Here is a 14,315-nt window from a genome sequence, read left to right on the forward strand (position 1 = left end):
TAGCAGTGGTTCGGAAAAAAACGATTTCTGAGTTCTGATAATGCAGGTTCTATTATCCTGACTAAACTTGGAATACCAGAAAATAGATCTTATAAACGGTTTTATAAATAAATGATTTGTTGGAGAAATATGCAGCCCCATGGCCGAGATAGCCTCGCGAGTCGAGAGAGCTTTTCAGAGTGCAGTGAGTTCAACGACAGACTGCGACAATGTGAGAAACAAACTATCCCTCCCCCCTCTCGCTGCATATTGGTATCACTCAGTGATTTAACACCTATCAACCACACACGCCGCACTGTTTGTGTGTGCGCACGTGCATGTACGTGACGCGTTGTAGTTCCCATGAATACAGGGATAATTATAACTATACCATTTAGCAAGAATTAAACATAATACAAGTCGTATTAAGTTTAGCAAGTAAGGAGACATATATATAACATCTCAAAGCACTTGAACATGTCATTTTTCTATTTTTACCGATTTCTGAAAAGCGCGACTTCCTGAGCATTCGTAAGACATTCTAAATTCCTTTGTTCTCCGCCCAGAGAGTTTGGACTCTCAAGGGTCAAAGGCACTGGATCCTATGTACACTCCTATACTATGTGCAGTTTTACTTCTATGTCCCTATGCTATACTTGCTGTTACTAACTATACTATCGCTGCTGGCGGGACAAAACCTCATAACTCCAAAAACCCAACTTTTCAGCAGATGAAAAAAATGAACACAGATTTGAGGGTGAATAGAGTTAGGAGGTTTAGACAGATGATCGGTTTAATGCTTTCCCATTGTTTAAACTTTGTAAAACCCACACACACATATGGAGGATGATCTATGGAGTTGATTTATATATTAAAAAAAAAATTGAGTTATGAGGTTTTGTCCCGCCAGCAGCGCTATGCAACAATCACAACAAGTTATTTTCTTAAAGTGTCCTTTTTCATGACTCCCAGAGGAAGAAAACTATTGATTTTTGGTGCCCCCACAACCTTACCTCTAGCACCACCATCAGCCCAAATTATACTAGAAGAAGAAGTCTTTATTTATCATGCAGATTAACACACACATGCGAGATGGGCGACACACAGGAACACACACACACACACACACACACACACACACACACACACACAGTTTTTTCCCCACAGCAGTCCGAACACTGAACACCCTGGCCCGCCCCCCTTTGCACAAACAGGCAAGCATCTGTCACCGACCGACACTGTTACCGTGACTGTCCTATATGTATTTATGTATATATGTTTTGACGTTTTTGATGTTTGATGTCTGTTTCATGTTTGATATAACCAGTGCTCAACATCTGTACCGAAAACAATTACCACCAACCATCGTTGTGTGGCATTAAAGTATCTTGTATCTTGTATCTTGTATTCACACCCATAATTAGGTAAATGACTAAATGCCATTTTGAAAAATAATGAAAAACAATAAAGAAAAATTCTGAAATAAGTAATGGCACTCATCACAATTGGTAAATACTGTATGTATCAATATACAGTACATACTATATATTATAAACACAATTGTCCCTATAGGCAGATTAATCCATATAATAATTTACACATATTTACCTGTTGTAGATATTGATTACCACAGTACCTAAACAGAGAATAGACGAGGGACCATTAGAGGGAGCAGGAGAGGCTTGGCTGGTGATAATACTCTGCCAGGAGCCTCTGCATTAAGGGTATGGATCCAGAAGGCTTGCCTACACAATCACTTATTAATGATCTCGCCTCCCCTTGGGGATGGCTTGACTTTTTCTATGCCTATGAATTTGAGGGAGGAAACCCGAGCCATGCTTTGCTTCTGCACAGCGATGTGCCATAGATTTGTATTGCGTATGGCAGTTTTTGTGTTGGACACCAATTCTTATTTTGAGTGCTCGCTTGGAAACTAGACCACAAGGGCATTTCAGCATATAAATGATGTGGGTGGAGGTGCAATTGATAAATGGTTTACTCTCGTATTACATTAAGCGGATGATGAACGAGTTGGAACAATGTATGTAGGTTAGTCTCATGCATGATGTCAGTAAAACCACCTGCAGGCTAACAAATAGGCTACCAAAGACCTCTGCTGCTGTCCTAGGTCCTGAAGACACATAGTGTGATTACAGACCTCTGCTGCTGTCCTAGGTCCTGAAACAACATAGTGTGATTACAGACCTCTGCTGCTGTCCTAGGTCCTGAAACAACATAGTGTGATTACAGACCTCTGCTGCTGTCCTAGGTCCTGAAACAACATGATTACAGACCTCTGCTGCTGTCCTAGGTCCTGAAACAACATGATTACAGACATCTGCTGCTGTCCTAGGTCCTGAAACAACATGATTACAGTCCTCTGCTGCTGTCCTAGGTCCTGAAACAACATGATTACATACCTCTGCTGCTGTCCTAGGTCCTGAAACAACATGATTACAGACCTCTGCTGCTGTGCTAGGGCCTGAAACAACATGATTACATACCTCTGCTGCTGTCCTAGGTCCTGAAACAACATCGTGTGATTACAGACCTCTGCTGCTGTCCTAGGTCCTGAAACAACATGATTACAGACATCTGCTGCTGTCCTAGGTCCTGAAACAACATGATTACAGACCTCTGCTGCTGTCCTAGGTCCTGAAACAACATGATTACAGACCTATGCTGCTGTCCTAGGTCCTGAAACAACATGATTACAGACCTATGCTGCTGTCCTAGGTCCTGAAACAACATGATTACAGACCTATGCTGCTGTCCTAGGTCCTGAAACAACATGATTACAGACCTCTGTTGCTGTCCTAAGTCCGGAAACAACATGATTACAGACCTATGCTGCTGTCCTAGGTCCTGAAACAACATGATTACAGACCTCTGCTGCTGTCCTAGGTCCTGAAACAACATGATTACAGACCTATGCTGCTGTCCTAGGTCCTGAAACAACATGATGATAAAAAAATATTAATAAAATAATATTTTTTTTTGGCATCCCCTGTTATTTTACCCATGCGACGCCACTGCTGTTGATGGTGTGCTCCTTTTAACTAATGTACTTTTGGTAATAATGATGTGTAAAGCCAAACCAGAGACCAGGGTTGTAAATTAGCCATGGCTATAAATCCAATATGCAATGCATCTGTATTATGTTATTGTAACCAGCTACAATGTTTTATTTTGCATTGTCCCTGACAAATAAACAAATAGATTCAAAGCCCTTGACAAAATGCAGCTAGTGCAACTTTAGGCTACCAGGGTAATTAATCCACACAATAGATTGAGTTATTATCAGCTTTAAAATATTTGAACCAAAATAATCTCTATATCATGATTTATTTGAAGAAGCCATGCAATTATTATGTAAAATTGGTTTCATAACCCCTTTTTACCACCACAGACAATTTCACTGTGAGAATAGCAGTCGAAGTCAAATCATTGAATAGTCGACTATGGAGTCACCCCTAATTACAGTCATGATCTTGAATTGGACTCTCATTGATCTTGTCTTGGTCTCGCCCCTCTCAAAGTCTCGGTCTTGATATGCTCTGGTATTTGACTTAGTTTAGGTTGTCTTGACTACAACAACGCTTGGTGTTGACAGTGGACACCAGGAACAGTAGTGGTCACTAGCTTATAGCAGATGTTCTCAGATAGAAGTAAGACGTTCTACTGAAGCGAAACATCTCTTAACTAAGGAAATTATAAACACAAATCTCTAGAGCTCTCTTTCTGACCAAACTGCTAAGATAAGATAAGATGATGACCATACTACTAAGATAAGATAATGACCATACTACTAAGATAAGATAATGATCACACTACTAAGACAAGATAAGATAATGACCATACTAATACGATAAGATAATGACCATACTACTAAGATAAGATAATGACCATACTACTAAGATAAGATAATGACCATACTACTAAGATAAGATAATGACCATACTACTAAGAAGATAAGATAATGACCATACTACTAAGATAAGATAATGACCATACTACTAAGATAAGATAATGACCAAACTACTAAGATAAGATAAGATAATGGCCATTGTAACTGAGGGGTACAATTCCCTGACTGTATTGATAAGTATGGTATCATTAAACCACTACCGCTTTATGTACTTTAACTACTGGCCACACAGTACATGATATAGATATGATGAACACTTTCCCACCTGATGAAACCAAGTCCACACAAATGTATCCGTCGAATCTTTAATATATAGCAAAGGGTATATACAACGTTCACGTAATGACATTTATGATTTGAATGCACTTGTAAGGCAAATGAGTATTCGTAGGCAAATCAACATTGAATGTCCAATCTCTGGTTACGCAGGAAGCAAGTATACAACCTGGTTCTTTAGGGAACTATAGCGATGGTACTTAATGATTATAGCTGGATACACTAAAGGGGGTCCCGCTGGTTGTAAGTCAGTAGGGGGGGGGGGGTTAGGAGAGTCGCTGGCGATATCCCATCTGGCCAACGATTTCTTGGGAGAATTCAGAGTGCTGAACACGGTGCCCACAGAACCTTGGTCCACAGATGAATACAGTTGGGCCCTCTTGTAGACGGTAGCTGCCGGTCCACAACGAAGAGACGTGAGGCGACCTCACTCGGGTTAGAGCGCCGTCTCACCTGGACTCCTCTCGGGGGTAGTTCCAACACTTACCAGTGTTGGCTGTTATCCATGGCATAATCAAAGCACCCAAAGCAAGTAGATAATCCAAGCCGTGTAGGGCTCGCCGTCGTCCGGGTAAGGTAATCCAATGTGCAGGTCCACTCGTCCTTGCCCAGAACTCCTCGGATGAAAGCACCACACGTGGTCTGCCCAGCCTGGTTAAGACTCTAGATAACGCGAGGAAAACGATGGGGGTACTGCTCACTTTATAACTCTAACCGAACGATGCACCATACATAATAGACTATTATTAACTTAATAGAAATACGTCCCACTCAACGGTATAGTGCCAAACTATGACAATTCAACTATTAATCCACACGATGTCTCAATGCCATTCTGAGGCCAAGTTGACCATACTGCACCACACGTGTATCGTGGGTGAGGCTTAACGTCTTGCCACTAGGTTGGAGGGTAAAGAACTAAGGGCTAAGGGAAGTTCTACTTTACTTGCGCCATATATATATGCGCTGTGAACAAATAGTACCATTCGTATTTCGGCAGACGTATTCCTACGCGGAACCGGGGCTAGTAACGACATGTTCGTCGGCACGATTGAACTTGAACCAAGGGGCTTGGCTGCTGGCGCCAAGTTCTTGTCCAATGAGAGAATGAAACTATTATGGGCTGTTAGTAGACCAAAGGGATATTCAGTGTATATGTACAAGGAATATACAAGGGATATCAAACGATATACAAATACTATTAAATATATATCCATAAATAAATATATATATTCGGTTTAATCTGATCCTTCACAACAGCCATACTACTAAGATAAGATAATGACAATACTACTAAGATAAGATAAGATAATGACCATACTACTAAGATAAGATACGATAATGACCAAACTACCAAGATAAGATAATGACCATACTACTAAGATAAGATAATGACCATACTACTAAGATAAGATAAGATAATGACCATACTACTAAGATAAGATAATGACCATACTACTAAGATAAGATAATGACCAAACTACTAAGATAAGATAATGACCAAACTACTAAGACAAGATAATGACCAAACTACTAAGATAAGATAAGATAATGACCATAGTAGCTTCTATCCCCAGGCCATCAGGCTGCTAAACGAACAATGAACACTACACAACAACAACCATCAAACGCACATAGCGCACACATCCACACGCACACACTCACTTTAAACAAACACACTGTAGCACCCACTCCACACACTTTATAGCACACACTCACTTTAAACAAACACACTGTAGCACCCACTCCCCACACTTTATATTTATTGATGAAGGATTGCACTACAACTCGTACACCTTACTGTAAATTGTACCTAAATTGTACCTCATCCCATTTCTGCTTTGCACTATATAGTACTGTACATTAGTACACTGCATAGTATTGTATATTATATGGTAACTCAGTTACGTCTATTCTGCATCGAACATTGTACATATGTCTATACTGAACACTGTGACCTCATTTTCTACTTCTAAATTACATGCTATACTATGTTATTTGATACTATCTTGTCTAGCACAGTCTCTGGAGCGTAACAGTAAGAAGCATTTTGTATGAAAGTATTCTGTACTTCTGTATGACAACTATTAAAGAAACTTGAAACTTGAGTACTAAGACAAGATAATGACCAAACTACTAAGATAAGATAATGACCATACTACTAAGACAAGATAAGATAATGGCCATACTACTAAGACAAGATAATGACCAAACTACTAAGATAAGATAATGACCATACTACTAAGATATGATAATGACCATACTACTAAGATAAGATAATGACCAAACTACTAAGATAAGATAAGATAATGACCATACTACTAAGACAAGATAATGACCAAACTACTAAGATAAGATAATGACCATACTACTAAGATAAGATAATGGCCATACTACTAAGATAAGATAAGATAATGACCAAACTACTAAGATAAGATAAGATAATGACCATACTACTAAGATAAGATAAGATAATGGCCATACAACTAAGATAAGATAGTGACCAAACTACTAAGATAAGATAATGGCCATACCACTAAGATAAGATAATGACCAAACTACTAAGATAAGATAATGACCATACTACTAAGACAAGATAATGACCATACTACTAAGACAAGATAAGATAATGACCAAACTGCTAAGATAAGATAATGACCAAACTACTAAGATAAGATAATGACCATACTACTAAGATAAGATAATGACCATACTACTAAGATAAGATAATGACCAAACTACTAAGATAAGATAAGATAATGACCATACTACTAAGACAAGATAATGACCAAACTACTAAGATAAGATAATGACCATACTACTAAGATAAGATAATGACCATACTACTAAGATAAGATAAGATAATGACCAAACTACTAAGATAAGATAAGATAATGACCATACTACTAAGATAAGATAAGATAATGGCCATACAACTAAGATAAGATAGTGACCAAACTACTAAGATAAGATAATGGCCATACCACTAAGATAAGATAAGATGGGGTGCTCCAGTAGCACACCATGTTACCGCGCTGCGTCGCGGAACTCCGTGCTGCGTCACGGATCTGGTTGACTCCGAGTTCGATTCCCGGACTCGCCGTCATTTGCCGAATGTCTCCCCCTGCTCTCTCTCCCGTTTCACCCTACAACTGTCGGTCATGCTTGACCAGGAAAGCGATAAACGATAAAAAAATAAAGTTAAAAAAATAAAATAAAAAAAAGATAAGATAAGATAATGACCAAACTACTAAGATAAGATAATGACCATACTACTAAGACAAGATAATGACCATACTACTAAGACAATATAAGATAATGACCAAACTGCTAAGATAAGATAATGACCAAACTGCTAAGACAAGATAATGACCATACTACTAAGATAAGATAATGACCAAACTACTAAGATAAGATAAGATAATGACCAAACTGCTAAGATAAGATAAGATAATGACCAAACTACTAAGATAAGATAATGACCATACTACTAAGATAAGATAATGGCCATACTACTAAGATAAGATAATGACCATACTACTAAGATAAGATAAGATAATGACCATACTACTAAGATAAGATAATAACCAAACTACTAAGATAAGATAAGATAATGACCAAACTAATAAGATAAGATAATGGCCATACTACTAAGATAAGATAAGATAATGACCAAACTACTAAGACAAGATAAGATAATGACCATACTATTAAGATAAGATAATGGCCATACTACTAAGATAAGATAAGATAATGACCATACTACTAAGACAAGATAATATACTGACCATACTACTAAGATAAGATAATGACCAAACTACTAAGATAAGATAAGATAATGACCAAACTGCTAAGATAAGATAATGACCAAACTAATAAGATAAGATAAGATAATGACCATACTACTAAGATAAGATAATGGCCATACTACTAAGATAAGATAATGACCATACTACTAAGATAAGATAAGATAATGACCATACTACTAAGATAAGATAATGACCAAACTACTAAGATAAGATAATGACCAAACTACTAAGATAAGATAATGGCCATACTACTAAGATAAGATAAGATAATGACCAAACTACTAAGACAAGATAAGATACTGACCATACTACTAAGATAAGATAATGACCATACTACTAAGATAAGATAATGACCAAACTATTAAGATAAGATAATGACCATACTACTAAGATAAGATAATTACCATACTACTAAGATAAGATAAGATAATGGCCATACAACTAAGATAAGATAATGACCAAACTACTAAGATAAGATAATGGCCATACCACAAAGATAAGATAAGATAATGACCAAACTACTAAGATAAGATAATGACCATACTACTAAGACAAGATAATGACCATACTACTAAGACAAGATAAGATAATGACCAAACTGCTAAGATAAGATAATGACCAAACTGCTAAGATAAGATAATGACCATACTACTAAGATAAGATAATGACCAAACTACTAAGATAAGATAATGACCAAACTGCTAAGATAAGATAAGATAATGACCAAACTACTAAGATAAGATAATGACCATACTACTAAGATAAGATAATGGCCATACTACTAAGATAAGATAATGGCCATACTACTAAGATAAGATAAGATAATGACCATACTACTAAGATAAGATAATGACCAAACTACTAAGATAAGATAATGACCATACTACTAAGACAAGATAATGACCATACTACTAAGACAAGATAAGATAATGACCAAACTGCTAAGATAAGATAATGACCAAACTGCTAAGATAAGATAATGACCATACTACTAAGATAAGATAATGACCAAACTACTAAGATAAGATAATGACCAAACTGCTAAGATAAGATAAGATAATGACCAAACTACTAAGATAAGATAATGACCATACTACTAAGATAAGATAATGACCATACTACTAAGATAAGATAATGACCATACTACTAAGATAAGATAAGATAATGACCATACTACTAAGATAAGATAATGACCAAACTACTAAGATAAGATAAGATAATGACCAAACTACTAAGATAAGATAATTGCCATACTACTAAGATAAGATAAGATAATGACCAAACTACTAAGACAAGATAAGATAATGACCATACTATTAAGATAAGATAATGGCCATACTACTAAGATAAGATAAGATAATGACCATACTACTAAGACAAGATAATATACTGACCATACTACTAAGATAAGATAATGACCATACTACTAAGATAAGATAATGACCAAACTACTAAGATAAGATAAGATAATGACCAAACTGCTAAGATAAGATAATGACCAAACTACTAAGATAAGATAAGATAATGACCATACTACTAAGATAAGATAATGGCCATACTACTAAGATAAGATAATGACCATACTACTAAGATAAGATAATGACCATACTACTAAGATAAGATAATGACCAAACTACTAAGATAAGATAATGACCAAACTACTAAGATAAGATAATGGCCATACTACTAAGATAAGATAAGATAATGACCAAACTACTAAGACAAGATAAGATAATGACCATACTATTAAGATAAGATAATGGCCATACTACTAAGATAAGATAAGATAATGACCATACTACTAAGACAAGATAAGATACTGACCATACTACTAAGATAAGATAATGACCATACTACTAAGATAAGATAATGACCAAACTATTAAGATAAGATAATGACCATACTACTAAGATAAGATAATGACCAAACTACTAAGATAAGATAAGATAATGACCAAACTACTAAGATAAGATAATGACCAAACTACTAAGATAAGATAATGACCAAACTACTAAGATAAGATAATGGCCATACTACTAAGATAAGATAAGATAATGACCAAACTACTAAGACAAGATAAGATAATGACCATACTATTAAGATAAGATAATGGCCATACTACTAAGATAAGATAAGATAATGACCATACTACTAAGACAAGATAAGATACTGACCATACTACTAAGATAAGATAATGACCATACTACTAAGATAAGATAATGACCAAACTATTAAGATAAGATAATGACCATACTACTAAGATAAGATAATGACCAAACTACTAAGATAAGATAAGATAATGACCAAACTACTAAGATAAGATAATGACCAAACTACTAAGATAAGATAATGACCAAACTACTAAGACAAGATGAGATAATGACCATACTACTAAGATACGATAATGACCATACTATTAAGATAAGATAAGATAATGACCAAACTACTAAGACAAGATAAGATAATGACCAAACTACTAAGATAAGATAAGATAATGACCAAACTACTAAGACAAGATAAGATAATGACCATACTACTAAGATAAGATAATGACCATACTATTAAGATAAGATAAGATAATGACCAAACTACTAAGACAAGATAAGATAATGACCAAACTACTAAGATAAGATAAGATAATGACCAAACTATTAAGATAAGATAAGATAATGACCAAACTACTAAGATAAGATAATGACCAAACTACTAAGACAAGATAAGATAATGACCATACTACTAAGATAAGATAATGACAAAACTACTAAGATAAGATAAGATAATGACAAAACTACTAAGATAAGATAAGATAATGACCAAACTACTAAGATAAGATAATGACCAAACTACTAAGATAAGATAATGACCAAACTACTAAGATAAGATAATGACCAAACTACTAAGACAAGATAATGACCATACTATTAAGATAAGATAATGACCAAACTACTAAGATAAGATAAGATAATGACCAAACTACTAAGATAAGATAATGACCAAACTACTAAGATAAGATAAGATAATGACCATACTACTAAGATAAGATACGATAATGACCATACTACTAAGATAAGATAATGACCAAACTTCTAAGATAAGATAATGACCATACTACTAAGATAAGATAAGATAATGACCATACTACTAAGATAAGATAATGACCAAACTACTAAGATAAGATAATGACCATACTACTAAGATAAGATAAGATAATGACCATACTACTAAGATAAGATAATGACCATACTACTAAGATAAGATAAGATAATGACCATACTACTAAGATAAGATAATGACCATACTACTAAGATACGATAAGATAATGGCCATAATACTAAGATAAGATAAGATAATGACCATACTACTAAGATAAGATAATGACCAAACTACTAAGATAAGATAAGAGAATGACCATACTACTAAGATAAGATAAGATAATGACCATACTACTAAGATAAGATAAGATAATGACCATACTACTAAGATAAGATATGATAATGCACAAATTCCCAGACCAGACACTAATCTCCATCCTAAGGTCACAACGGTTTTACAAAAAATGTTGAGGTATGAATGTACACCAAAAATGTTTATGGACAAATAAATACCTGGCTTTTAAATAGATGATGTTTTAGTGCCATGGTACGAAGAGAAGGTCAAGTTGGATTTGGACCTGCAATGAGGGCACTGAGGGAGACATTTCTTTTGTGTTGGCCTTTCCCTCTGAGGCATTTCACGGGGGCTTAACTCGATTGTGAGAGCGAGGCAGTCGAAAGGGTCATTTTTCAAGCGACGGTATCATTAGTGCAACATGACGGCGATTACACAAGGCACTAATACTCGTGCGGTGGGGCTGGCTCAACCACTGCATGACAGACGCTAAGGACCCTGTTTGTTATTTGCTGTTCAGTTGATCCTCTGTTCACCCGAAGACACCACAAGGTCGAGACCCCCCGTGTTTGCCTCTCTCCCTCGAATACGTCGTAGTTGAACTTCTTTTTTGTCCTTTTGGAATTTAAAGCGATACCAAAAACTAGGCACATTCGAACAATTATGTTATATAATGGACGCTTATTCCTATTGCATGTCATCCAATCAAACCAATCTTTCGCCGTCAACTGAAGACACACTTCTTCAATCAATATCTGAAATAAGAAAAAAAAAAAAAAAAAAAAAGGAAAGAAACAAACCTTCTTACTGTCATGCACTCTTGCTAATATACTAACATACACTCAACACTATAGCACTCAAGTCTTAACACTTTGATGAACATTGTTACTCAGCTAATAGAGTTGTACCCTTCCTACTGAGTTGTTGTACAAACCTTGTAAGTCGCTTTGGATAAAAGCATCAGCTAAATGACTAAATGTAAATGTAAATCCACATTATGAGATGCAGTATATTACTGCTTCATAAAGAACGGTGTGAAAAGAAGGGGTGCTCTGTGCCTGTCATGTGATACTACCACTCTTATGACTTATTCATGTGAATATTATAGTCTGGGTTTAGGCTGAACATATCAAACTAGCAAGCTGTGCCTGTAGGAACTGCATGGAATTAATTCTTAAAAAAAAGAAGTATTAAAGATAAATGAAGTTAATGAGATATGTCCATAGCTGAGAGAATATCAAATCCCATTTCCGTTTGACTTTCAAAGCTGACACAAGTTAACAACGTGCACTTTCTTTAGCATTTAGCGGCGTCTACCGTTGCAGTTGTAGCATTTAGCAGAATAGATTCAGAGCTGAAATGTAATTTTGACTTCCATCAGGAGGACTGAGGCACAGGTGTGTCTGTAACCCCCCCCCCCCCCCCAACATCCCACCTGCACATACGTCTTGGATCTTATCTCCCTGGGTTTAGAAATGCATGGCATTTCGCTTTCTGCGTACCTCTAATTGATTCTTTCCACCACTACCACCCCCCTAGCTATGAGCACTTATCTGCCTAGTCGATCTAGTGTAGTTGGGAAATACAGTTTGGATACCGACCCAGCACTCGATGAGGCACAGCTGTATCAAAGTGATCAATTTTGCAAGATGAACGTTTGCTGGCCAGGATTATGGTCAAATACACTATTGATTTGTGACCATGAAAGCATTGTTGTGTTCCACGTTTCTGACAAATGCTGTTCATTGAAATCCAAACATGCGGATTTGATCCTAATATAATCAAACTGTATACTAGCTATATGTTGATAAAAAACAGTATGATCATGTAGTAGAGCATTGCATTACATGAGGATCATGTAAAAAATACATTTGAATGAATAATTCATCATTATAAGTTATTGCGGATAAATAATTTATTTAAACTAGATATGAACCCGATGTGGTGCTTTTGTGAAATGTTATATTCGTGTTTTTTTTGTTTTACTTTGTGCACTCTATAATTAATTAATGTGGAATATTTGTAATAAATAGATTATTATGCATCCTTGAAGCAAGTCAGTCCATGTTTTTTGTATGTTTTGTTTCTATGGATGGAAGTCGTAAAGGGACACGGCAACATTATGGGAAATAAGCTTACTGTGTTCTCCAGAGTCAGACCAGATCAGTGGTTTTCAGCTGGCAGTGTGCCACAAGGCAACAAGTGTGAATTTTAGGACAACCCAATACATTTTTTATAAGGTTTCATAAAGTTATTTCTAAATGACATACATTTAAATTCAGCATAAATATTTGTGTCAGCACTCATAATTCACAACTAGTTGTAAATATATTTATATACAGTACCTACTCCATCCACATTCTCACATCAATTTTGGTAACAAGGTGGGGAATAATTATTGAGCTGCACATCAAATGTCAGGACAAGCTACTAGAAAAATCATCTATAGGGAAAAAAAGAGCAAAAAAAGTGAATATGGACCACTCGCCTATCTTGTGTTTTTGGCAACAGCTAGACTAACCAGTCCATTCCATTAATTTGTGCTAAGCTAGAAAGAAAGAAAATGTATAATAATAATAATGAATATAATTATATATTATAATTCATTGTGTAACATGTTTGTGTTCCAGGTCTGAAACGAAGCTACACCTGTGATGTCTGCAGTGTCACGCTGAACTCAGTGGCCCAGTACCATGCACATCTGCAGGGCTCCAAGCACCAAAACAAGTGAGTACCACGCACATCTGCAGGGCTCCAAGCACCAAAACAAGTGAGTACCACGCCCATCTGCAGGGCTCCAAGCACCAAAACAAGTGAGTACCACGCACATCTGCAGGGCTCCAAGCACCAAAACAAGTGAGTACCACGCACATCTGCAGGGCTCCAAGCACCAAAACAAGTGAGTACCACACACATCTGCAGGGCTCCAAGCACCA

The 14,315-nt window shown here is 36.1% G+C and overlaps 1 protein-coding gene across 1 annotated transcript in view; it reads left to right on the forward strand.

The window, feature by feature from the left end:
* The window catches only part of zmat4a (zinc finger, matrin-type 4a), a gene marked incomplete at both ends in the record, with an annotated part of 244,472 nt that extends 230,362 nt beyond the window's left edge, over positions 1 to 14,110 (forward strand). The window contains one exon of the mRNA XM_084337929.1: positions 14,010 to 14,110. Coding sequence (XP_084194055.1) covers positions 14,010 to 14,110 — 101 coding nt within the window. The remainder of the gene's footprint in view (positions 1 to 14,009) is intronic.
* Positions 14,111 to 14,315: the final 205 nt, after the last annotated feature.

Source organism: Notolepis coatsorum (assembly GCF_963971535.1).
Source record: "Notolepis coatsorum genome assembly, chromosome: 2".
NCBI lineage: Eukaryota > Metazoa > Chordata > Actinopteri > Aulopiformes > Paralepididae > Notolepis > Notolepis coatsorum.